The sequence below is a fragment of the Falco naumanni genome, chromosome 5 (genome assembly GCF_017639655.2).
Source record: "Falco naumanni isolate bFalNau1 chromosome 5, bFalNau1.pat, whole genome shotgun sequence".
Taxonomy (NCBI): domain Eukaryota; kingdom Metazoa; phylum Chordata; class Aves; order Falconiformes; family Falconidae; genus Falco; species Falco naumanni.
In genome coordinates this window covers 71045482-71072772 of record NC_054058.1, presented here as the reverse complement: position 1 = coordinate 71072772, position 27291 = coordinate 71045482, and the positions used below count along the sequence as shown (strand labels likewise).

General features: G+C 46.9%; 2 protein-coding genes across 2 annotated transcripts in view; one reads left to right on the top strand and one right to left on the bottom strand.

The window, feature by feature from the left end:
- Positions 1 to 6259, bottom strand: part of NET1 (neuroepithelial cell transforming 1) — a 53984-nt gene extending 47725 nt beyond the window's left edge. Inside the window, exon 1 of the mRNA XM_040595624.1 lies at positions 6083 to 6259. Coding sequence (XP_040451558.1) covers positions 6083 to 6216 — 134 coding nt within the window. The 5' untranslated portion in view covers positions 6217 to 6259. The remainder of the gene's footprint in view (positions 1 to 6082) is intronic.
- A 14116-nt stretch (positions 6260 to 20375) lies between these two features.
- On the top strand, positions 20376 to 24186 carry LOC121089461 (tubulin alpha-3 chain). The gene is made up of 3 exons (XM_040596693.1): positions 20376 to 20619; positions 21912 to 22060; positions 22782 to 24186. The coding sequence occupies exons 1-3, from the start codon at positions 20418 to 20420 to the stop codon at positions 23760 to 23762; spliced, it is 1332 nt and encodes a 443-aa protein (XP_040452627.1). The 5' UTR covers positions 20376 to 20417; the 3' UTR covers positions 23763 to 24186.
- Positions 24187 to 27291: the final 3105 nt, after the last annotated feature.

The following is a 27291-nucleotide window of genomic DNA, read 5'->3' as shown; positions in this document are numbered from 1 at the left end:
ACAATTTAGGCTACTATGGCTACTGCAGCGTTACTTGTCTCCTGTGAGCTGTGTGTTTGAGGCCCATGGAAGGACAACTGATTGAAGTGGTTGCATATAAACCTACCGTGCCTGAACACATTCAGACACAGACACTCACAGCTTGCTTTTGGAATAAAAACCAGTGGTAATAGAAGAGCCTCTAGACATTTTCTGAAAGCTACACTGTAGCTTCCAATTATGTTCAAGTCAAGCATTTTAATAGCTACCTTCTTCAGTGGAGTAAAAGTTTCCATTTGTGCTAACTTTGATGTGATAATAGGAAAGAAAAGTGTGTGTTTGCACTCTTCATTACTATTTTACCAGCCCAAGAAAGTCTGATGGAATATAGGCTTTAATCACAACAAAGATCAAAAGGAAACAAACATTCATTTCAGAAAAGCTGTAATTAGGAGAAGAAAGGAAAGAGAGAGCCATCATCATCAAAAACACTTTGCCTTCACAAGTGCTAGGTCACTGGTCAACAAACAATTGCCTTTCAGTAGGATAAATGTGTAAAGTGAATAAATAAAAGCCAATTGAAGAGTCTAGTGCAGATTGCAGAACAGTGGTGGTCAGTGGGTGATCAGGGAAGATTTTTGAAAAGCTTTTTTTGTTTGTTTAATATGTAAACATATAATTCAGGAAGGACTCTCTTCAGATGCTTCCTTAGACCCCATCCTTCTGTGTGGACAACCAGCTTCTTCGCTCCCATTTCTGCTACAGAAACAAACCTCTTGACAAACCTCCTGCCCAGGCTGCAGTGAAGGGTCTTGCTTCACATTACACATCTCCAGTGTGACTGCACGGTGCCATCAAAAAAGGTTATCTTTCCCCCTTCCTCCCGGCCACATCCCTGCAAGCCTAATTCAGTAATCATCTGGTCATAGGGAAAGGTGGTTCAACTGCTGATTAAGTGCAAAACTTAACTTTTTTTTTGGGGGGTACTGGTTCAACAGAAAACCAGCTACCCAGTTCACCCTGCAGCCAAACAGTGACTGGGACTGCTGCAAGGAACCCGGACCCCACCTTTGGCAGCTGGTCAGTTGCACTGTGACAAAACACAAAACCAGACTCTCAGCTCTTCTCCAACACCTGCTACTCTACAGAGCTCCTTTGTCAGCCCAATCCGTTGATCACACCAAACAGCAGCTGTCCTTGCTTTCTCAAGTCAACACTGGTCAGCCTGCTTCAGACCAGCTTTTGCTCAGGGACTTACCATGACACCACCCTCGCTTGCACAATTTGACAACTGAGCAACTTTTCCACCTTCCACCCTAATGTGACCTAAATAGAAACCACTAGTTTCTTTTCATCCTTCCATACAAAGTCAGCCAGTTAATTGAGATTAATCTCATTTGAATAACTACTGAGAAGTGACAGTTACAATTAAAATATTTACAAGAACATGAATATGTACAATCAACTGTGATCCTCTTTCCTTCCCACTGCAGATAGCTTGTCTCAAAGCAACACGTCACTGTCTCTTGTTCAGAACTGCACTGTCTTCATGAGGTCTGGGACCCCAGGTGCCAAGCAAGTAACAACAGATCACAAAACAGGCACAACACCACATGCAAGTCATAGCATTAGGGGTTGAAAAGAACTGTGGCTCTGTACTACCAAAGATGCAGACACTCAAGAAGGGCAGTATGAGATAGGGCTTTTATTAGATGTGTGACTTGACAGCCCATCTCTGTCCTCAAAAGCTCGGCACAACAGTACTCCAGCCCTGCACGATCGTCTCTGGGTGCCTCTGAAATATAAAAGCTACAGAATGTTTCTAGATATCTGAGAGAAAAGTTGACTCTGGATAAAGATTAAAAAAATTTGGCAAGCTCCAGGCTTGGAGTTGGATGGTACCTGTCTTCTCCCAGTGGCGTGCTGGGCCACCCCAGCTGGAGGGAGCTCCTCCAGAGCCACCCTCCACACTGGCTCACACAGCTTGGCAAAAGATGTATGAAAGATGCAAGTTGGGGTTAGATAGCGTGTCTGGGGCAGGAGAGAGGATCTGATGTTTTATGTAAGTGTGTTACCTCAGAAGAGATAACATGCCCCTGAGCTGTCAGCTTCACCTGGATTCACCTTGAGACTAGATAAACTATGAAGCTGGGAACAAGATTACAAAGCAAACAAAACCAAAAGCAAAGTTTTTTATCTGTCCCAGAAGCCTACCTGCAATTTATTTTGGTCGTCTTCTAGCTGCCAGAGCTGGGGGCACAAGGTTCAGAGAAACTCATCCAGCAACTAGTAATGCTGTCTGATTCTGGGTCAAAAACTAGCTGGCAACAGAGAGAATGCATTCTTGGTAAACCCATCCCTCACTCCCCCTTCAGGGCTGCTCTTTGGGCACACTCTATAGCTTCCTCTCCCTTTGCTCAACTGAGCAACCACCTCTCATGTTTATACCTTAAACCTGAATCACATTGCTGTGCGAGAGTTACAGTGGTATTGCCAATGGGGGAAAGGGATGAATGGAAAATTGTAAGATGTTAAAGCAGCCCCCAGACTAGAGCTATCGGAGGAAACATTCACTGTTCATAACTGTGTGAAGTCACTGTCTCTAGCATGCTATCAACTGTCTCCTCCCTTTTTAGATACAGCTCTGGGATTACACAGACAAGAGACTGACTACAAATACTCTGTCCAAACCACATCCCTTCACACCTCCCCAACCACATACCCATCTTTTGGAAGCATCAGGAATTCTCTAGCATCACAGAAGTGAAACATAATGCTTCCTATGAAAGTCAAACTAATACTTAAAAAACCTCACTGAAACAGTGGATTTGAGACTACTCAGGAATGTTGCAGCCATGAAAGTCTAATGGTACAAAAGCAAGGCAGGGCCTGCAAGAGGACATGTCTAACGAAAGATATTACCTCGCCCTCAAAGATTGCTGAATGTATTTAGTGCATTCAACAGAGACCCTCAGAGGCCTCAGGCCTGCAACTGGAGCTCCATTTCTGCCCAGACAGATACCTGACTAAAATCAGGCTGGCGGGCAGAGGATTCCCTCCTCCAGGGTCAGGTTACAGGGCTGGAGACAAGAGCTTTTTCCTGCATGTGTACACACACTCACAAGGTTAAAGCAAATTAACAGTGTGACTGAGGTAATTTATTGTGCATGTTTAAATATATTTATATTCTAGTGCAAGAGTGCTAACTTAGGAAGTAGTGGCCTTTGCTGAAGCGTACTGTGTGGCTCTCCTGGAGGCCTAGCTGAATTCAACCACCCCAGCTTGTGGATTTTCTGTTCAGAGCAGCCCTGTGCAGCAGGCTGGCTGTTCAGACCACAAACACAGCGTAAACAGTTGGAACTCTTGCCTGTCCTAGCCTAGAGACTCAAGTACTGATCCTGCCTGCAACAAGTGGATAGATGTACTCACCATTATCAAGGGGAAGAAGTCACACACTAACTTATACCAGCCCCACAAGTTAGACTGGCAGCTGGACTCCTGAACACAAGACACAGATTTTGCACAGTTGGCTAAAGCAGTTTAAAAAAACCCCAACACCCCAACTAACACCCCCCCCCCCAGTTGCTTCCAAGTTGTTTTGTGTTTGTTTGGCTTTTTTTTAAAACAACCAACCAACTGTCCCTCTGTCCTAGTTTGCCAGTTGCCCAACAGCTGAACTAGGCGTTAAACAATTTGAATTCTGTTATTAGTGGTTTATAGCAAGATGGTTGGCTCTGCATTACTTAGGGTGGCAAAAACACAACAAGCAGGTCAAATGATGCCAGTCAGTACTTGTGAGACCCCATCTAGATACTAGGTCCAGCTTTGCTTCCCAGTACAAGAAACATCAACAACTGGAGCACATCCAGCCCACAGCAAACAAGACTGTGTTGGGGCTGGAGCACAGGACGAACAAGACTGAGAGCAGGTTCACTCAGCCTAGGTGAGAGAAGGCAGAGGAGAATCTAACTGCTGACTACAGCTATCTAAAAAGGGAATAGAGAGAAGACAGAGACAGACCCTTCTTGGGCACACACAACAGAATGAAAGGAGGCAACATGCACAAGCTGCAGCAAGGATAATTTCCATTAGCTCAAAGGAAAAATATCCCCCCCCCCCCCCCCCCCAATGAGTGTGGTCAAACTCTGGAACAGGGACCCAGAGAGGTAAGAAAATCTCTGTCCTTTGTGGTTTCTGAAGCCTGCCCAGCCAATGCTCTGAGCAATCTGACAAATTTGAAGTTGGCCTTGCTTTGAGCAGGTGTTGGACTGAAGACTTCCCAGAACTCACTTCCAGTTAAACTCTTCTATTATTCTATAAGCAAGCCTCAAGCCAGCGACTTCTTGAATTGCTCTGCCTACATCACAAGACCACATCTAGGTGCTGAGCTGGCATCATCTTGCTAGTGAGTCTCCACACAAAGGTTTAATGCATGCATGTCTTATCTGCATAAACTCCTTTCCCAGTTTTATCACAATTTCCCTGGGCCTCTCCACACAGACAAGCCTCACAAAGGAATGTGCGACCATCCCAGAAACTGAGCCAGTGTGTTTCATCAACTCATCAAATCACTGAAGCCTTCAATTATGCTATGCTTTTCAAGTACGGTAATTAGGGAGCTACAATTTGATATTCAAGATGATACTGCAGCATGTTTCTAAGAAAACATTTATTTATAAAATTTCATTAAAAAGTTCTGCCATCCAGAATGCACAATGGTTACTAAAACCAGCCATTACGAAAACCAAGCTCATCAGTGTTTACCTTGCTTTGCTTTAAGTCACCTAATAAAGAACATGCACTCCAGTCCGTGGGCAATTTCACTAGGTTTCAAAACAAGGGACTGCCCCAATCACCTTCCTCTCACTCATTCCCATGGCACAAATGGAGCTGGAAGAAAAGCACAAGCACTTCTCAATACTCCAACCCAAGCAGCTGCCAAGTTGGGATGCAAAGGGCTGCAGTCCCGCATCAGGCACAAAGAACCAGGGCAGCGAGGAAGAGATCACATCTAGGAGTGAACCTCTGCCCAAATACAGCAGCTGGAGGTAGAAACTGTGCTGAGGTAACTAAAGCCACATTTGTCAGAAATGGGTGGTTTCTCCATCACCTGCACACCTGGAGAAATCACTTCCTAACCCTGCAGGCAACAGAAAACAGAAGCCTCTGCTGATCAGTCTGGGTTTGTCTAGATACGAGTCAGCAGGAGATGATTCACTCAGGGGTCAGCTTCTGATAGGGCAGGAGCTCCTTACAAACACATACAGGTAACTTTTTTTGGGTCAACACATAAACTGATCTTCAGGTTAACTTAAGTAGTAACAGTTTCTTTCACTGGGTGGTCTTGGAAAAGCATCCCGAGTTCAACATATCAAAATAACAGTAATAGATGGTATACACAGGGATTTAAAAATCAGAGTAAAAGCCAGGACTGATGCTGGAGCTGAGGAGGGTCTCTTCATGCCCAGGAGAGGGAGTTGATCTGCTGTTAGGGCCTGCAGAGATCCTGGAGGCTCAGCCAATCGCTCCAGGGGACGTTAAAGACACCCCACCATTACGGGACAGGAACAGACAGGAAAACTGGTTATGGCCTGAGGAATGCCCCTCCCCAGCTCCTACAAGATGGGGTGTTGATGAACCCCTCACCTAGTTATAGGAGACACGTTCACCTTATAAGTCGGGGCGGAAGCCTGCCGGGGGTGTCCTCCGTTATAGAACGTAGAGGGAGGCATCCCCTACGATCTGGGTTGAGCGGGTGCGTGCGTGTTAAGTGTCTGTCTCATAAGAAGGCAGGGGGCCCCCCACAGCCTGCAGGAGAGGAATTCTCCTTATGACTTAGGAAGGGAGTCCCGTACAACCGCAAGGAGGGAATATCCCTTGAAAGACAGGAGGGTGAGGGCTCCCCCACGGCCTGCCGGGGTCTCCCTTTAGAAGACAGGAGGGAGCAGCGTCCTCTGCAGGCTGAAAGGAGCCCCCCCGCCTTGTAAGCCAGGGGAACGGTGGGGTCCCCCTTCGCGGGGCGCGCACGAACCAGGGGGAACCGTGTGCTACTGGCAGGGCTCCAGCCTCTGACGGGGGAACGGGGAGGGATCGCGGCTCCTACCGGTTGCAGGAGGCTGCCGAGGCGGTCACCGCGGGGGTGCTGTTCGCCGGAGGCGAGTGGCTGGCGCATGTCCCGGCACTGGCCTTGCCTCGTCTCAGCCGAGAGGGCTTCTGGCCAACAGGCTCTGCCTCCATGGCTACACGTCGTACCAGGGAAGGGAGAAGGCGGGGACTAGCCAAGCCGCACCGCTTCCGCTCGGCGGAAAATGGCGACAGCAGTACCGGCAGCAGCGAACCGGCGGTTTGAAAATGGCGGCGGTAGCGGCAGAGGCCAATCAGCGCGGCGGGCGGGGCGCGTGGCCAGGAGGCACGAGGGCGCCGCTCTGACGGAAGCGGGCCGGCCGGGGGAGGGGGGGACGAAGAGCGCAGCGCCCCCTACTGCCCCGCGCGAGGGAGGTCCCCGGCTGGCGGGAAACTGAGGCACGGAGCCGTTGTGACCGGCCATCGCCCGCCTGCTCCGTCCCGGCCAACGCTATGCTTCCTTTCCTCCCGTCCTCCCTCCTTCCCTTCAGTATTTTTTCCGCAAAGAATGCAAGGCCAGCACCCCACGGCCCCGGGAAGGGGAGCAATGTCCTCATCCCCATGACGGAGTTGGAAATCAACAAGACGTTGTTGGAGAAACAACTTAAAAATCTTAAAAAATTTACCTCAGACACCCCCCTCAAAACACACACGGGCAATTTAAATGGGGTGTGACTTTGGGGGTGTCCCCTGGGTGTAGGCATGGGGCTGAGTCAGCGGCTTCCCTCACAGAGCATCCTGCCCGCACCCCTGCCCCTTTCCCATCTCGCTTTTAAGGGGCTTTCCCTCTCCCGGGATGACACGGGATGTGCCTGGACCAAACCATACCTGTGAGGCATCATGAAGCCATGCAAAGGAAAAAGGTGGGACTTTCGACTCCTGCTCCCTGGTAGAGAGGGCAAGATCTGTCTCACCACGGCCACGTCTCGGCATGAGACCACTGTGTAAACCATTTGCAGTGGGGTCTTCACTTCTGATAGTGCTAGAGAAAAGCAGACACCTTGGCGTGACAGGCGTTGACTAGCAAACCCCAGAAACTCTGCCTTGAAAAGCCATCAGGAGACCTCATGGTTCCTCCCATCCCACTTGGAGTTAAGTGGTGCTTTGAGCAAGACACTGGGTGAACGGTTAGACACACTCAAGTGAAGGTATCAGTTGGAAACATGTCCCACTTCGCTGAGATTTTGATTTTCCTCCATTTCAGCCCTTTCCCTCTTTGGAAAGTGGCTGTCATGGAGGGGATGGGGTCTCTCCCCTCATGGGGTGGCAGCCCTGACTGTTCCTGTAAGAGGGGGTGGGTTATGATTTATAATTGCTTATAAATTGGAAGTATCTCTGGATACTTCTGGATACTGGAGCACAAATCTGCCTTTAGATCAGACAGTTTTGGCAGAAAGATCTCCCTTTTTAACAATGCTGGCACTCCAGGAAGCTATGCTGGAATAGCCTTTTACAGTTAGTTGATCATGTTCATTTCAATCACAGGTTGATCTCAACTTCTGTGTAGCAGTTGGATGAAATTCTTTGAAACCCATTAAAACCCCCACATATGCACAAGGTATTCGACTGACTTGGCTGTATTTTAATAATGAATCAGAAATGGATTCTTCAGAGATACTAAAAAACAAATCTAGCTTTTGAAGTGGAACCTGTGGCTTGATTTGGAGTAGATGCCCCCTCTTTAAGCTGAAAGTAGCAGCCTGCCAAAAGGCTTAACATAACCATATGTGAGACAAAGATTTGAAGGTTTTAGAAAGAAGTTGTACTTCTATTTTGAAATATACTATTGGGATGGGAAAAAGAATAAGCATACCCAATACACCAGGCTTGCTCTCAGCAGTGTGCCAGAGGAGTCAGACTCAGCACTGATATTATGCCAAAGCAAAGGGAATTATTTTGCTTATTTTATTCCAGTGCAGACTTAACATGACAAAACTGTTAAGTTTCTATTTTTGTTCAAACCTAAACTAGATTTAGCAACTTGTATTGCCTCACTTGGTATTTAATTTATATTGGCTTATAGTTACTGATAGACATTCAGTATGCTTCAGACATTCATACACTTCATCTCTACCAATCAAATTCTTTCACTTCTTTCCAGTCCTCCTTCACAGCTGTCTCCTACCTCAGTGACCTCCCCTGCTCAGCTGGACCCTGGTTTCTGCAACAGCCATCCACAAACTGGTGTCCTCCTGCTTTTGAAAAGCTTCCTGTCTTTTCAAAAAAAGACCTCCTGTTTTTTGCATTCTGCAGTGACCGCAGCTGCATCCCTGAGCACTGTATCCCCCCCAGTACAGCAGGCAGTGAGCCACAGACTTATCAAATTACTTTTCCATGCAGTTGGAGAACTCAGTACAGACATCGCTGATCTGAGAAGTGCTTGTGGTGGGCCTTCTCTGCTGCAACTATAGATATGTAGGTCATGAGGGCAAAGCATATCCAAGGATGTGGTCACCAGATGTGACTCTCTTGGTGAAGTCAATACTGAAGGCTCTGTTAAACCAAGGATGTGATGGGAGAGGACACCATCCTATCAGCAGGTACAAGTGGGATGCTGGGTATCCAAGTTGTGGTTAGTGATATCATAGATCTATGACCTGGCCTTCTTGTCTCCTGTGGAGTCCAAGTGTCCCAGGGTGGGCTGGGAGGTCAGTGTGGAGCTGCCTGTGGAAGCTGGCAAGTCTCCCTGTCTTCAAGTCGATTTGCACAGCTACAGCTTAGATCTGAATGACCAGCAGGCAATAGAAGGGGTTCCAAGAAACTGGTACAGAGGAGCATTCAATCCAAATGTAGATCTTTGAAGGCCACACTTCATTTGGAGTCAATCACGATTGCACTGAGCTGTGGCCAGGCTAGGGAGGGAAATGCACCCTGAAATCTGAACTTGAGCAGAGCCAGGTCTGCCTTGTTATCAACTCTTTTGCACCCACCTGTCTTTGCTTTTCAGTTGCATGTTCAAGACAAAGTCTCCATCCATCTTCAAGCAGCAGAAGCATGACAGAACTCAGGTTGCCTCTGCTCTGCACTCACCGAGCTTCATCTGCCATTTTGGAAGTTTCATCAATCAGTGTCCAAATCCAACATTACCTTCCCAGGGGTGCAGCAGTCCCAGATTGTTGGCAGCATCTCCCTTCCCATTGACATGGGGTTCACTGTCAAAGTAGAACAGTGGACACCAATCTGAATTTCAGCCATAATGAAATATGTTTGCTGGAGACTGCAGTAAAAAGGAGGTCAGGTGGCAGAGGAAAGAGAGGAGCAGAGCAAGGAGTAGACTGAAAATCAGAGCAACTGTTACCTTTCTATACGAGGGTCTTAGGTCTTTATATTAAATTAATTTACATTACAGTAAGTCCCCTACAACTCTCCTTGAACTCATATCCACAGTAGTCACAGGATCTGTTGAACAGTGAAAGACAAAGGGGAACCTCAAAGTATATGCCACAGCTCAGAAGAGGGAAGAACCTCACTGTAAGAAACAGGATTTCTGGTGCAAACATTTTAGGAAAGCTAAGAAGCCAGTCAAGCTCAGGGATCCTTTGCATGTGTCTTGTAATCCTCTTGATTAGGTTTCCCCCGATTTTTGGTATCTCTCCAGTGACTGTGGGCTCTGGAGCTAAATGGATGCTCTGGACAGCTGCCCCTCAGTCCTCTCTCACTAATGAAGGACCCAGAGGAACTTATCGATTTGCTTGATTATGGGAGTGGGGCCTTGTAGTTGGACCCCATGTTTGAGGCAGTACTGCACTGTCCATCTGCACACCACTCTGTCTGGCGGAGATGGAAAAGCAGAACCCCTGAGTAGGACCAGGGAAGAGGCAAACCAAGATACTGTGAAAGAAACCTTTTCACAGTTCCCATTCCCTGCTGAGAGGCAGTAGCAACCACAATGATTTCATCAGAGGAGCCAGAGGCTGCACAAGAAAATCCTTCCTGACACTAAGGAGATCCTGTTTCTGACACGTTCCTCCCTCGCTCTGCTGTATGGCAGAGCCTACCAGACTGGAGACATCGTGCCCAAGGGGATCCCCAGCTTCTTGTCACAGGCAGCTATGAGGGCAAGCACTGGGCAGGAAGGGTACATGACTGCCAATCAGCACATGAGCAAGAGTCTTCAGCTAGACACGCCAGCCTCACTCTGTGTCTTCTTCCCCTCACTTACGCATGAGACTTAGCAGCTGCATAGCCCTGCTACTTGTGCAGTTTATGCGCTCACCAGAGCTTGGAATTTTAATAAGCATAAGTTGATTTAGGATGCTATATAAAGATATTATCTCAAAGTCAGGCATTTAGCTCAACACTGGTTGGTGTGCTCTTTGGTGATGGTCAGGACAGAAGCTTTGCCTTGCTTCAGGCTACATCCTGACTTTATGGCTGAGTCCCTGGTAGTATCTGAGGCTGTTTGCACCACCGAGGCTGTGTTTGAGGCTGTTTACACCACTGAAGATGGACTTGGGCAGCCCAATGCCCATCAAAGGCAAATAATGGTTCAAGGTTATGTCCATATAGTATCTGTGGGATCTCATGAGTGGTACACAATTAGAATTACTGACAAGGCACAGCCTTTCAGGGGCTTGCTAAGAGGGTGGTGAGAATCCCACTGATGCTACAGCACCTACCTGCTTGCAAGTGCTGTCAAGGGTTTGCAAAACAGTTTCACTACATTTTCGGAAGGTCGTGGTGCTCCAGGAGAAATCTTGAGTTTGAGCTATGCTCCATTCTGCATCTTCAAGACCAGAAAATATTTTGCTCAAAGGAGGGCTTTTGCCTGCTAGGCTTTCTTCTCCCCACTCTCAGCAAGGAGTAGTAGAGACTCTATTGACCTAAATGTCTGTCTTGTTAGGACTATTCCCTTTTGGAAAGATTTTTTGGATTAGGCAGGGGATTAGTAACACATGCGTTAAAGCCTTGTGGTTCTCAGACAAGCAGACTTAATTAGGCAAATATTAAAGCACACCTCATTGACACCAATCTCTTTCAGGATTCAAAGCATCAAGTTATTTTGTAGAATTTTATACATTTGGCAATGTTGCTCTTTTAAGCACTTACACTACTTCGAATGTAGTCATCTGGAGGATTCGAGGCAGCTTAGACATTTATAGTGCTATAAAACCTTAGGCCATAAATTGCACATGATTAGCGTGTGTGTCACCATCAGTATTCAGAGCCATTAAAAAAAAAAAACTCAAAACCAAAACACCAACCTGTCTTGTATTTTCATCTAGAAAAAAAACCCTAGAAAATAAGTAAAACTACATGAAAATTGCTCTTGCATTCCAGGTAGTCAGCAGGCATTAAGTTTGATAATGCATGTGGTTCACAGCCATGACAGAAACTCTGCCAAGTGACACAATGAACTCATGAAAGGTTTCACATCTCTTCCACAAGGCTTACGAGATACCCAAGCTGGCCAAACTGCTGCTGTAAGCCTCAAGTGATGCATTTCTCAATGGTTGCACGCCATGCAGAACTGACTCCCTTTAGACAGAGAGAAAAAGAAAAAAAGCAAAAGCAAATCAGTTTGGATAATCCAAGTCACTCTGCTCTTCTGTTTTCACTCCTTGCACCTTCTACAAACATTACAGTTGGACCTCACTTGTGTTTTGTCTTAGCCAGAGAGCTGACCAATATAAAAAAGCCAGCACAGCCCTACGTGTATTTTTACAATGCATTGCAACCTTCAGAAGATGAAGGAAAAAGTGGTTTGCTTTTACAACTTTGAAATGATTGTTTATGTAGGCTTAATGACAGCATGTATCATTGTCAGAGATTTGGGACCATTACAAAAGCCCTGTGAACTGCAAGTAATCAGAATTGTCAGTCATCTATGAGGTTTGTCTGTGGCGATGGGAAAGGCTCTTGCTCAAAACTTCTTCGCACAGCTCAGCACAGCAGGGGAACAGGTCTCTAGCTACAACACCCTTTTGACACTGCTATGAATTTACTTTCAGCAGCTCCAAAACAATGCTTTTCCATAAGGGAGCAGAGAAATGTGCAGGAATGAGAAGATCCCATGAAGCCAAGAACAGCCTGGACACTCAAATGCGTCTACCTACCTTTTCCAGCCAGGCAACTGATCCCTGTACTCCACACATTTAAATTAATCCAAATAATTCAAATTAAGCCTCAGTGTTCAAGCCTAATTCTTCTAAAGCACTTGATGCAAAGATTCAATTTTCAACCCCACTAAAGGCTGTGTTGGTACTCTGACATTAAACATGAACGGAAGCACTAAGGCTGAACTCTTAAACGGGTCATGAATTTGGTAAGAACCTTTCTAATCCTGTCTTTGCTCTAGATGCTTCCCATGCACAGACAGGTGGGAGTGAAAAGTCCCTCTGAGAAGGGCCCTTTGTAGGGGGTCACTAATGAGTTGGATCAATGCTGAAATGCACCAGGCAGTTCCATGGTGAGCACTAACAGCAATGCCCTAGTGAATGATGGGGATTCCTGCTCAGTCTCTTTGATTAAAACAAAAACTTGCAAGATTGGTAGTAGGGTTGCATACTAAGACAGCAGAGAGCTTCTAGGATTTTTTGCAGAACAAGGTAACATCACTTTATTGGCAGAGAGAAAGACACGACTCAGTTTCTTCAACAAGCTTGTGCACATACACACACGCTTGACCGATGAGATGGTTTCAGCTTTGTAGACAGGGAAATGCAAGAGAGAGATCAAGAAGAAAAAAAATGGGTATTGGAAAGATGAAAACAAGTCACACAGCAGTAAGTTAGTTACCTGGAGTCCTGCTGAATAAATTGAAATTAGAAGTGCCTGTGAGCTGACACTAATGTTGGACAATATTCAAGGGCACGAGACAAACTGATGGCAGGGAAATGCATTGAGAATTATTGAGTATGTAGAAACCATGTGCAGTTCGGCAAGTCCCTGAACGGAATAAAAATCAGGGGAGAGACTTCAGGGGATGTGTTGTATACATTTTCCCAGCCCGTTACGCTTCTCCAAGCAGCTGCTGGTGACCACAGTTGGGAGCAGGGCACTGGGAGGTAAACCTTTGCCTGACACAGCCACCCTGAAACTCATTAAAGTCCATCTTTCTTCAAGTTACTATAGAAGAAAGCTTTTCCTTAAAGCATTTACTTCATTACTCCAAAGACAATTAAAAGGAGAAGAGTAGAAATAACCCTTTGCAACTGGAGAATAGATAATATATCCTTGCACACTCACTATTTCTATAGCCTAACCCCACCACAAAGAAGTCTGTACCCCACAGCTGGTTCCTATCTGCTTTAGGGAATGCAGAGGAGAAGCACAGCTGTGCAGACACAAATAAAGAGATGGTGCTTTCTCCACCCTTGGTTACAGGAATAGCTTTGAGGCAGAGCTGGTTGGGGGAATTCTGCTGGAACTATGTTCTGCTGAAATATGCATTTCCACTCCCATTGAGCCGTCAACCAGAATGGGATAAGTCTGCCAGCGTTTTATTTGGAAAGAAAAATGAGGGGAGTGGGGGAGAAATTGGATTGTCAAAACATCCCATCCTGATAGCCTTGAAATGAAACCCTTGAAATGGGTTTTAATCACTTTTTGCTGTAACTTTTTGCATTATGATAGAGAATGCCAAAAGTTCCTACTGATGCTGAATGCTTCTTTTGACAGCACTGTATTAGTAATTTACTTTTGTGGCAAGTTTAATTCTTTTTTTTTTTTTGTGAGTGTATCTGAATGGATCCCCCTGCATCTAAGTTGTTCTACTGTCTGACACCGCAAGGACGTGTTTGGAGATGGAGTTTGGCTGAAACTAAATCTGTACATTAGGGGAGGGGTAAGAAACCTTATAAGCAAAGCAAGTGGAATTGCCCCTGCTTGCATCCTTTACATGCATGAAGCAGAAAGGGCTGACACCAAGGAGCAGTATAAAAACAAACCGTGCATGGACAGAAACACACAGTGAAATGCTAAAGATATGCAGGCTCATGCTCAGATAAATCATCCCTTGTTATCAGTAACAGATGCCTAAGCTGAGGTTGGGGCCTCACTGCATGATAGATAAAGGACAACCGCTATCACGAGCAGTGCTTCAAAGTCAGCCCTGGCAAACCTAAATTAGGGTAACAGTGGACTGATGCCTCCCTACAAGGAGAAGCAGGGGTGTCCAGAGGAGTAGTTGGCCCATCAATAAGTGGGTGCCCCTTGGGAGGTTCCTCATTTGCTCATCAGTCATGAAGCTGAAGGCCACACAAAAATTTGCAGGGCCAACATGTGATGGCCACCAAAGCTTCTGAGGGTCACAACAAACTTGTGAGATATGTGCTCACTGCCATCTGAGCTTTGGGAACCACTGGCACGCACCAAGTTTCTCCCCTGTCAGAGGCTTGTTATTGGATAGTGGTGTTACGTGAGGTGAGCCCAGGTTTGCCTAGGTCACTGGGGAGTTCCCATTAATGATGTTAGTGGCTTTATGCTTCTGGAGGACAGCAGAGGTAGATGGAGACCTGCTGTGGAATGGAATCTGGCAGTTCAGGCTGAAGTGGAGGATGGAGATCTCTAGGACTGTTGTTCTGCATATTCGGCCAGCACTGAATTCACTTGAAAAGACAACAACTGCCGTCAGGGGGATGAGGGTGTGGAAAGCTGGCAACTTGTACTTCCCAGAAAAAGGCATAATGAGAGCTAGTGGCTGGAAGCCTATGCTAGGGAAATTCACATGTGAAACAGGGAGCAAATTTAACTAGGTGAACAATTAAACATGGGAGCAAATTATTTCACAAATTGTGGATTTTGGAACTACATGAATCACTATTTTTTCAGTTCAATCAACAAGCCAAAAATACAAAAAAATCCCACATTTGTCTCTGCATGAAGCGAAGTGAGATTTTTCCCTCCTCTTTTTCCTGCTTCAGCAATACCAACAATTAATATTGAATTAAATATTTTCTCTTCCCAGGGCCAAAATATTTTGATTCCATGGGGGCACCTCTAACAAAAGCAAGTGATAGGCCTGAAGGATAACACATAAGTGCCATTCTCCAAAGTGACACAGGAAACCCAGTGCCTTCTCTCTTCCTCAGCAGCCTGGTGAGTCAAGTGCTTGCCCAGAGCATGGCCACAGATCACTTCTCCCTTCCATCTCAGGACACTCAGCCAGCATGTTTTGGGACACCACCCACATCCTCATGGGTAAGGATTTGCTTCACAGAGGCGAACAGCAGCTGGTGCCAGACCACATGGAGGGGACAGCAACAGGAAGACCAGGGAGGGCGAAGAGGCAATATTTAGGATGTGGGAGTGGGAAGAAGGAGGCAGCAGCTGTGAGGTCTGGCTATAAAAAGGCTCGGAGCTGCAGCAGCAGGTCCTCTGTGGGGGGGTGGTCTCTGTCCTTCTCATCAGTGTTCTAAATATGTCTTGGAGCTGAGATTGCAGGCAGGTTGTCTCTGTCACCATCAGACTATAGCAATCTTCTTTTTTGCTTTCCATTTCCCAAGAAGGACAGAAATCAGACCCCAACATTTTTGACTTGGGTTTACCAAAACCACATAATTTCACGAATAAATGCTTTATGCTCTGAACTCCTCGAGTTCCTCATTTTCTCTTTTCTTATTAAGGAACAGATACCTCTTAGAAAGAGAAGACCTTGTCTGACTGGCAGGCTTGGTGCACACATTTTGGTAAGATCTTGGTTAAGCCAGAAATAAATAGCTTCTCTATACTCAGAGGCCACCTTTATTCCCAGCAGATGTTTGGAGGCCACAACGGTGGCAGCAGTGTTTGCATGATGCTCTATCTAACAAAAGAACCTCGCCTGACCCAATTATGGTTGAATTCCCTCACTTCCAAAACAGGCAGAGCTGTGTGCCCAACCTGCTTGGCTTGAATTCCCTAAATCCATGGCATAGCCCCAAGCAGGAGCTGGGTAATGCTCCCATCTCCCCTCAGAGGCAGAGGTTGGGATGAACATGCTGGTGGAGGAGAGATGTTCACATAGGTGGCTTCCTCTTGCAGGTCAGCTTATGTCTTTGTCCACCAAGGCTGCAGTCTTGTCCCCATGCCTCAGTAGAGCTGGGGGTTGAATACCCTTCATGCTCCAGGCTCAGCTGACTCAGCTGAGCCCATACACAGTACTGACAGTACAAAGGGAAATAAAGCCTCTCTAAAGATATTTACCCTTTGTCTGGGAATGTTCTTACAATCAGGTTGCTGCATACAGGTCCTTGGCCAGAGGGTTAATCTTCCCTCCTAAAAAAACCTTGAGGTCAACTTAGAACAGGTTGCTTGAGGACTTGTGCAGGTGAATTTTGAATACATTCAGGGATGAAAATTCCCCCATATGCTTCAGTATCTGCTCCTGCTCCATTAGCTGACCACCTTCATGGTGAGTTGAAAGGTGTCCCCTTACTCAAGGATCAACCAGCCCAGCACTTACCCTGTCCTCCTACATCCCATACTCCAAATCTGACCAGCTTGGCAGTCTACACTGGACTTGCTGTAGTATATCAATGTCTGTCTTGTACTGGGAAGCCCAAGGTGGACCCAGTAAGCAGAGAGAGTTTCACAAATGCAGAACAGAGAGAGTGAAAACTTCCTGCCCTTGAATGGCTGGTGCTCACTCATACTGACACAGTCTGTGACAAGGTTATCTCCCTCAGTCCCAGTGCTGTCAACCTGTTGCAACTATGGCTGAGCTAAAGAAGGTTTGGGAACCATTTAATGGGGGAATGAAGAGGTAAATAAGGGAATTAGTAAACAAGTTACTACTAACCACTCTTACCTATCTGCTGCTAGTAACCACACAGGCACTACTGAGACTTAAGGGCAGATTCAGAGCAGTCTTAAAGATATACCTACCCATTTGCAGGATGGGGCCAAAACTGGCTCAGCGTCCTTATGTCAGCTCCTGACAAGAGGGCAAAATGAACACTTCATAGTCACCAGGTAAGGCAAACAGAGGGTCTGAGCCTGCACCCGAATGTCCCAGAGGTGCAAAAGTCAGCAGATTCCCATGAAGGTCATTGAACATATGGAAGAAAGACTAAAAATTGCAGGTTTGTGTCTAAAAATAGGCAAAATAGAGTGTATCAGCAGCAGTACTCTGAATAATGATAAGGAGAAGATTGTTTCTGCTAGATAAAGTGAATTACACGAGGGCAGACAAACTTCCCCAGAGTTTCCTTCTTTTTAGGATAACCCAAACGTTGGCATCTATTTTTATTTTTCCCCCCAGCTGAGGCTTTTTGGAAAAAGAAAAAAACACTCACATTGCACTGCACCCAAGGCTGTTTAATCACAGAGATCACACCAGCTAGACAGTAATAGATCATTTTATCCCTGGCTGTTTCTAGGGATGCAAAGGAAAAGGAGCTCTGCTCCTTTAAGCTAGCAGAAAGCTTCTTTATATTCAGGTGGAGTCAAGCCTTCCTGGGCTATAAAGTTGCAGGGAGAGGCAGGGGCAGCAGCTGTTTTGCTTAGATCTTAGCAAGCCTCCAGTCTCATCATGGTAAGAGCATGCCTTGTATTTGTCTAAACTTAAAATATAGATTGTATATTTTCCAAGTGTTCTGAGCTAAACAGCTTGCTTGCTTTCTCTCTCCTTTCTCTTGGGGATGTTAATTCCAAACAGCTTTGTTTCATTGCTGATTACCTTATGGTTTATTGATTCAATGTTTGCTCCTTATAAGGGAAAAGTGAGGGACTTGGTTGGAGAAGAGCTATTTAAGTGGCCTCTTGCTGCTTTTTGTTCTGAGTTTGCAGTTCCTGAGGTGGGGTCTGTAGAGTTGCAAAGTTTCTGCCTCTTTAGTGCAAGTTGGGTTTACTTTTTTGGGGACACCACTGTACCTCAGTACACAACTATGTGATAGACTAAAGCTTAAATTTTTGACACTGCTAGTCCTTTTCCCAAAGTTTAACACTTCAACCCTTCCACTGCCATAGGGAACTAGTGCAACTTGCAGAGACCTTTAGGGTTTTTTTTTTTCTTTAGGAGTGAGCTGCCATGTTGCCTTTGTCTGTTACAAACCCTTGGGATTAGATACTAAATGAATAAAGTCCCTCTTCCTTCTAGCTTTTTAATTTAATCTTTGTGTTAAAGAGTTTGCAGCTGTGAAACTAAAGTGGATTGATCTGGCTACTAAAAAACTGCAACCCTGAACAGTGCTGGCTGATCTAGCTGAAACTTTTTGTAAAGAATAATGCAACTGCCATATCATTGTGAATGCAAAAGACTAATTTGTTGAAGATCTGGTGGTGTCCCTTTGCATGTTGCAAATGGAAGAAAACTTCAAAGTAACTCCTAGCGAGCCAGCTTTTGAACTTTTCCTTTTATCTGCTGATTTCTTGAGTCTGTCTTGGCCATAAAACAGTTAAACATTTACATAGTATTTCCAATGGGAAAATCAGCTGGACAACAATAGGCTGCATATAGCCAGAGTCTGTAAAATGCAGTTCATCTTGATGCAAATGTTTGAGATCCCAGATCTCAAAAAACCTTCTGGCATATTTAAGAGGGGAAAAAAAACTGCAGAAAAAAGCTGTACTTTCTTCCTTCCAGCAGGCCCCTTTTTCTCTTTTTTTTTTTTTTTTTCTTCCTCCCCTGTTCTCTGTGCTGAAAATACCAGTGCTCCCTTGAAGCAGGTGCTGTGACTAGAGAGCTGGGAGAGGATAGTGAGTGGAGCAGCTGCCCCAGCTAAGCACTGGTGAAATGGCTGTGGCACTGACCCTTGCAAGCTGTGGCAAGGAGCTATTGCAACCATCTTGCTGAGAGGGATGGGCAAATGGCAGTCAGCATTTCCCACATAGTGCAAATATCAACTCGGAGAGGGAGGACTTAAACACAGCCTCCACGCCCAGCAGAACTGGTGGTCTCAGCCCAGACCTGGATTAAGTGGTGTTTAGTCAGCTGTGGGTAAAGGAGTTGGTGTCCCTCTGTGGTACCAGGAGTATTCATCCAGCTGGTTTCTAGCTTCATGGTGGGTGACCTGGGCACGTGGTGGCCATTGGAGTTGTTTGAGCACTGAGAAATGTCTTGGCACATCCATGCTTGGAGACCAAGAAGGGAATAGTTGCGTTGTGTCCTTCTCATGGCTACTCCCACATGTGGTTACTGCCCAGGACTGTCTAGCATTGCTTAAGAGGGTAGTGACTTTCAAGGGACAGAGTCCCTCTGGCAGCATAGTTATGCCTAGGGGCGTGCACACACAGTGTCCTCTCAGCCCTGAGACAGCTGGGCTGTCAGTGGCATTTGTTATGCTCTGCTCAGGGTGGGCTACTTGGAGCTGGGCTTACCTGTGGAGACCCCCAGCTCTGGATGGGACTAGGTGGTGGTGCAAAAATGAGGTGAGAGCTGAACCAAGCTGCCCATTAATGCTACAAATGGGATCCACTGCACTGCTTATCATCCCCAGGTGGGATCATCAGCTCCCTTTCATAGTGATTCTTCTGGAAGCAGCACAGCCCCATGCCATGCATGGCAGTAATTGGAGTGTCTGCTTGGGAGCTGGGACATGAGCCTCTGTCATAGCTGCAGCAGTGCTTTGATCTTGGGGTGATGGAAACAGCAGAGATGCCAATTATCCAGGGAAGCGTGCAACCATCAAAAGTCCCCAAAAGACGCCAGTACCTTCAATACTACCCTGGTGTTGGAGGCTACTGCAGGGTGACCTGGTTAAACCAGGACTCAGAGCCTCCCCCTCGGTGTGAGCCTGCCCTTGTTCTGGCCCCAGGCGACTGCTGGTTTTCTCCAGCCTTGTTTCCTGCTGCAACTCTCAGCTTTGCTGTGGTTTTCCCAAGCTTGGCTTCTCCCTGCTTGGTGCAGTGTTTGTGTTTTGGTTTTCTTTTTTGGTGTGTTTTTGGTGGTTTATACGTGCTGGGTTTTTTTTGTGTGTAGTGCTTTTTTTTATTTTTCTATTTGTTGGGTGTTTTTTTTTTTTATCAAGGAGCCTGGAGCTGTTGTCCCTGATGCCCCATTGCTCTGGGACCTGGGGAACTGACAGCTGCTCCACTCCATGGCAGAGCTGGTTGAACAAGGAGGCAGTGCTGCTCAGCTACTTCCTGCCTCAGTGTGAAGCCCGCTGCCTCCTTCCTTCCTTCTCCCCTGGGCTGGGAGACTACTTCCTAGGGATGCTATGTGTGCGGCTCAGCTGTGTCCAGCTGCCCTGCAGATTGTGATTTGAGCCTCACTCCAGCTCCCAGCGGTGGGTGGAAGCTGCCTGTTTCCCTAATCATCCACAGTAGCAAATGGCTCAAACAAGAACTGCGGGGGCTAGTGCTAAGTCACAGGATGTCTAAAAATCTCCTTAACAAGCCATTTCCCCTTCCAGAGGGAGTGCATTTCCATCCACATCGGGCAGGCTGGCGTGCAGATGGGCAATGCCTGCTGGGAGCTGTACTGCCTTGAGCATGGGATACAGGCGGATGGGACCATTCCTGGCCCCAAGCAGGTGAAACCGACAGAGCCAAAGCCTGAACAAGTGGATTCTTCTTTTGAGACCTTCTTCTGTGAGACAGCATCTGGCAAGCATGTGCCCCGGGCAGTGTTCATAGACTTGGAGCCCACTGTCATTGGTAATAGTAGGGTGGTTGTGTGTTTGTATCTTTAACTGTGACTGCTGACCGTTCTTACTTCTTGCTGCTCATATTGCCCAGCATCTCCCACTCCTCTGCTCCAGTAAAATGTCTCCAGCCATCAGGAGACAGAGTTTGCATTTCTAAATGGACCTGGGGGTGACAAACCTATTACTCTTACTACACTGGCCTGTCTTCAGTTGATCTCTCCTTTTAGGAGACCTGCTGCCTTAAGCAGGATCTTCAGCAGGTGTAAAGTGGTGTGGGTTTATTAACCTCAGTGACTCTGGACTGAATTACATTTTTCTATGACCTGATGTGGCTCACCTGGTCTTAATGCTACCTGTGAAGCATCTTTGGGTGCTACACATCTCATGGTTCTGTGGAAACTGGGTGTCTTGCTACTGCAAACTTTTTACTTCCCCTTCCATCTTCTGTAGTGATCTCTGGGTGTTTGACTCAATTGCGGCACTTGAATTTAGAGTACCTTCCTAGAAAACATTTTATCCACCCCCCCCCCCCCCCCCCCCCAAAGAACTGGTGGAAATGAAATGACCCCCAACCACCTGCATCCATCTACCTGCTTCTGCCTTCTAGGCTTCCCCTGAGTGTTTGCTCCTAGGATGTGTGACTTATTCCTTCCATTAAATGACATAATGTGGACTTGTTTTAGTTCCACTAAACTTTTAGGCATCTTATTAAGGCATTAAATTAGGAAGCCAGTGAGTGAGCCAGTAAATAAAGAATGTATCCAATATTGAGACAGAGTGGTTTTAAATAACCTCTGTAGGTGCCTACAACCTCACTGACTGCATGGAGCTCAGAGAAACAGCTCCTAATGCCCGTCTTCATAAGGTACCTGAAGCTGGGTCAGGTACATCTAGCAGACATGTCAACACTGGAGACACTCCGTCTCCTCTTCCATTTGCAGTAGAGTGGATGATGGAGGTGGTGCTTCAGGCCACCTCAAAATGCTTTGCAACAAGCAGAAAAACAAGCTGCATGTAGTAACCACAATCCTACAATAATGTCAGAAATGTAGGCAGTGTACTAACTCTAAGCCAAATTATGTTAGGATCCCAGGGTAGCTGCTGGGCAAAGATGGAGGACAAATTGAAGAATTAGCCTGGACACGGTTATTCTTACCCCTTCCACTATTCCCAGTCTGAGCTAATTACACCACAACTGTCATTTCATGTGGGGTCCTGGTTGATTTGCTATGTGTTTTACTCTGTCATACTAATGTCCTGTTAACTGTGTGCTGCTCTCCATGACCACTCCTCCTTGTGTAGATGAGATCAGGACTGGGACCTACCATGCGCTCTTCCACCCAGAGCAGCTCATCAGTGGCAAGGAAGATGCTGCCAACAACTATGCCCGTGGCCACTACACCATCGGAAAGGAAATTATAGATACTGTCCTCAGCAGAATTCGTAAAATGGTAAGAAAAGACAATCTTCCCTTTAAAGTAACACACCATGGACAATGTAGTTATACTCTGGGTTTGGGCTAAAAGTCTTAAAGAAAAAAACCTTTTATGTGAGCTCTGAGGGTGGTGGCTGCTGCTTTGGTTAGGTTTGGGCCTCACTAAAATGAGGGGTCATCTGAACCTGTACATCTGTCCTAAAAGCAACTGTCTTTGCATACCATACTTGTATGAAGTGACACAATACTAGACTTCAGACAGAAGAGAAGGACTTTTGACCACAAGGAAGCCATACAATTGTGAATATTGATACTAAATGGACATTGGTAGCCAAGCTGGGAAGACCATACTCCATATTTGATAGGAGTGAAGAAAGATTGTAACAATGTATTTGGATGCCTGTCAGTGAAATGTTTTTGAGATGTCTCCTCGGGTTCTAGGACCCACATGCTATGTCCCATCACCTCTCAGGTGCTGAGATAAGCATTGAGCTGATAATGGGGCAATTTGCCAAGAGTTTCCATCTGACCATATAGAGCTACCTATGGTACCTCTAGGGAATGCTGCAATTAAGATGTGGATGCTGAATATGCTCAGCAGGGTGATATACTGAGTGAATCCACTGTAGGGATTGGGTGCACACTGGCCAGTAAGCAAGCAGAATTTATTGCTGCATTGTTTGGGATGGTGACTCTAGTCCTTAAGAGAGCAGTAAATATACATTATTCTGCTGCAGGCTGACCAGTGCAGTGGCCTCCAAGGATTCCTGGTCTTCCACAGCTTTGGGGGGGGCACAGGCTCTGGGTTCACCTCCCTTCTCATGGAACGGCTCTCTGTGGAGTACAGCAAGAAGTCCAAGCTGGAGTTCTCTGTGTACCCAGCCCCACAGGTCTCCACAGCAGTGGTGGAGCCCTACAACTCTATCCTCACCACCCACACTACCCTGGAGCACTCGGACTGCTCCTTCATGGTGGACAACGAAGCCATCTATGACATCTGCAACCGCAACCTGGACATTGAGCGTCCCACCTACACCAACCTCAACAGGCTGATTGGGCAGATAGTCTCGTCAGTCACTGCCTCCTTGAGATTCAATGGTGCTCTGAATGTTGACCTGATTGAATTCCAGACCAACCTGGTGCCCTACCCACGGATACACTTCCCGCTCACAACCTATGCACCCATCATCTCTGCAGAGAAAGCCTACCATGAGCAGCTGTCTGTGCCGGAGATCACCAATGCTTGCTTTGAGTTCTCCAACCAGATGGTGAAATGTGACCCACGCCGTGGCAAGTACATGGCGTGCTGCCTGCTGTACCGAGGTGACGTGGTGCCCAAGGATGTGAATGCAGCCATTGCAGCCATTAAAACACGCCGGTCGATCCAGTTTGTGGACTGGTGCCCCACAGGCTTCAAGGTGGGTATCAACTACCAGCCTCCCACGGTGGTGCCTGGGGGAGACCTGGCCAAGGTGCAGCGGGCTGTGTGCATGCTGAGCAACACCACGGCCATTGCGGAGGCATGGGCCCGTCTGGACCACAAGTTTGACCTGATGTATGCCAAGCGAGCCTTTGTGCACTGGTACGTGGGGGAGGGCATGGAGGAGGGGGAGTTTTCAGAGGCCAGAGAGGACCTGGCTGCCCTGGAGAAGGATTATGAGGAGGTTGGAAGGGACTCGGCAGATGGAGAAGATGAGGCTGATGAGGATGAGTATTAATGAACTGCAGTCTCTTCTTAATGAAGTCAGTCCTCTGTCATAAGGCTAAATTGGTTCTGAGTGCCTGGAGGTGCTAAAGGGTTGTCCTGAACAGCAATGCTACTGTTTGACGTATTATACCTTTTCTGCTTGCATAGTTTATGCGCTCATAGTGCACTTCCATAGCATGGGTGTCTTGAGCTTTATCACACTGCTGTTTATTGATGAGTGAAGCTGAATAGGTGCCTGACTTAGTGTTGGGGATGCATCCTGCCTAGGCAGAGGATCTGGATTTCTAATCCAGGGGAATGTTGCAAGCTGCCTGCTTTGGCTAAAATGGCAAACTCTTGCTCTAGCTTTTACTGTAAAAGCACCTTTTAATTAGAAATGCACCTGTGTACTTCTATGCAACTGTCTTTTTTTTTTTTTTTTTTATTTGAATAAAGATTTTTTTCTCTGAGTTCTTTGGACTTAATGAAGATTTATTCTGTGGGGAGGTCCCTTCTGCATGGATGTTGTCCTGGGGAGAACAGCAAATGCTGATAAGAGTGTGCTCTGGGCAGGTCATCTGTGAGGATCATCAACAATAATTATTGCTGTGAGGCAAGTGTCTTATACCCTGCAGGGACTTGTCTGTCTGGAGTTGGATGCTGTTCTTCTTGCCACCAAGAGCAGCTTGGAGGAAGCATGTCTGGGAGAACAGGGAACCCCTAGTTTGACCAGTGCCATTACAGGGAGTGGCACCTGGGCAAAAAGTAGTTTTCTGGTGGGGCTTTACCTCACCATCTTTGGTAAAGCCTGTTTGTTGCCTGAGCAAGTACTGGCTGGTGGAGCAGTGCTGTAGCTATAGACTGGGGTCTTGCTCAGGGGTTGGTGCAAGCATGAACTCAGTCCTGTGCACCTGGGGTTGGAGTTTGCCCTGAGGAGGTGTGCCAGGCCCATGTGATAGAGTGACTCAGGAGGAAAAGCAATGAAAAGCCTCTGGTAAGATATAGAGAAGGAGTGTTCATAAGCCTGTGGGGTAGGAGAATGGCTGGCTCCATGCTGCATGGAGTTATACACCGTATTTGTTTGCTGTATACCCACTCCTCATTTTAATGTTGGGTTCTGTCTCAAAGTGAAGTCAGTCTCCCTCCGCCCCAGACCTCCTCCATACCCTGTAGCTACAGCTGCCCTCTGTCCTAATGGGGATGTGATTCTGGAGATGTTCCCAAAGTGATGCACTGGCAGGTACAGCCAGGGATGGTTAGAAGGATGGAGATGTGTTGCTGCCTCCTATAATTGGGAGGTGGAAAGAGCCCAGAGCTCATTGTTAGCTGCAGTTAGCCTAAAAAACCAGGGTGCTGGGAGCATGAATAGACAGTAGATGGGTCCTCCCATCTACTGTTGAGCTGAAGCCTCCTCTGTGCTCAACTTGCTGCTATGAAATTACCTCAGTGAAAACGTTAGGTATGGCCTACTGCTCTTGGGAAGGGTCATGATCCTGAGGGCTACCACCTTTCCCTGGTGGCTCTATTTCCCACAGCCACCTAAGGCTGGAAGCCACTGGTCCAATCCCCCCAAAATGTGAGTGACAGCAGCCTGGGGTGGACACAAAGCAAGCATAACTCCTGCTTGGAGCCACAGGCTGACCCAGTATAGCTGAGCAAGACAGGAGTACAGCCACATGCTCCTGCAGCTTGGAAAACAATCAGCACAGCACCAGGGCTGATGTAATTGGAGCAGTTGTTTATTACTGCAATCAATTACTCCAGTATGTCTGTCTGCACAGACCCACTCCTGCCCTCCTATGAATGCAGTGAGAGAGGGAAGGAAAGGATTTTCCTTGGTGAGGGATCAATCCTGTAGCTTTTGGGGAGTCAGCATCTCTGGCTCAATGGCCATAGGCAATGCTTTATCAACTTAATGAGTGGTGGATTGTACAGACCCACACCCAAGAGCAGCACACACTTCATTGCACAGCTTCAGCTTTATTTTCTCTACCTGTGTGCTGGAATAGCCAAGCTGGTCATAAAAAACCCCACTCTCCTATGAACAGCAACCATGGAGCAGCCTGCGGGATCTGCTTCCAGCACATTGGGCTCCAGCCCATTTTCTATTGTTAATTACTGCTGGGGCAATAGGGGTAGATCACAGGCAATGGGGCAGAGTGGTTCATCATTAGACTAGACTATTTCAGTTGGAAGGGACCTACAATTATGATCTGGTCCAAGTGCCTGACCACTTCAGGGCTGACAGAGTTAAAGAAAATTAAGGGCGTTTTCCAAATGCCTCTTAAACACTGGCAGGCTTCAGGCATTGACCACTTCCCTAGGAAGCCTGTTCTAGTGTTTGACCACCCTTATGATAAAGAAATGCTTTCTAATGTACAGTTTAAACCTCCCCTGGTGCAGATTTGAACCATTCCCACATGTCCTGTCACTGGACACCACAGAGATCAGCACCTCCTTTCTGCTTCACCTCCTCAGGAAGCTGTAGAGAGCAATGAGGTCACCCTGCAGCCTCCTCTTCTCCAAATGAGACAAACTAGATAACTGCCCTGCAGGGAGGAGGCTCAAGGTACACATAGACTGCCAGAGACTTCTTATAGGGTGTCAGGCAAGTTCCCTCTTCTTCAGTGCTGTTAATCCCAGATCCAGCAGCAACTGCTGCCTCTTGCTTCCATTCCATGGCATGATGCAAGCTGAGAGCTGTGTCAGGAGCAGGTGTGGAGCTCTGCATGGGGCCAGTGGTGATGAGGCTGCTTAGGCTGGGTTGGTCTTCAGCATAGGGTGACACAGTCTTCAGCTGGCTGGTGGACAAACTGCCTCACTCCATCATCGCTTCTGGGTTCAGCTTGTGGCCATCGCACACAGATATGACAGAAAGGAACTTGCTGCCGTTGCAAATTGATGAGCCTGAAGCTCAGGAACATTCATAAAAATGCCCTGATGGAGCTGCAAGGCTGTCAAAGCACTGGGCAGGACTGTGCTTTGACTGCAGAGAAGCACATGTCCCCAAGAGACCAACAGCCAGACTTTTCCTCCACTCCCAGCACCGGTAAGAGCTGTGCACCAGGCTCTTACCATACAGCTCTGCATTCAAGAGCTATCAAGCACACCAGAAGATTTAAAATGAGAAGAAAAAAAAATGAAAATAGTACTTTTAGGAAGCAGGAGGCTGACCCTCCAGGAATGCAGAGTATTCAACAGATCCATAGAGTTTAAGCTTTTCCAGTACCGTAAAATTAAATGGTCTAGATGCAACCTCAGGCCAACAAACATGGTACAGCTACTCTGGCTGCCATGCCTTCCTCCTGCAGCATTCAGTCTATAGGTAGTGAGATGACCTGCCTTGCCAATGGACCACAAGGAAAACAGACCATGTACTCCAAAACAGGACCCCTATCCGAGGGCATCTATGCTGAGGAGAAGAAAAGTGCTCCCACCAAAAAAAAAACCAAAAAAAAACAAAAAAAAAAACCACCCAAGCAATCGTTACTCAGCTCCTGACCAAGTACCTAGGAGGGGGAAGGCAGAGCTGGCATCACCTTGCCTGAGGTACTTTCTGC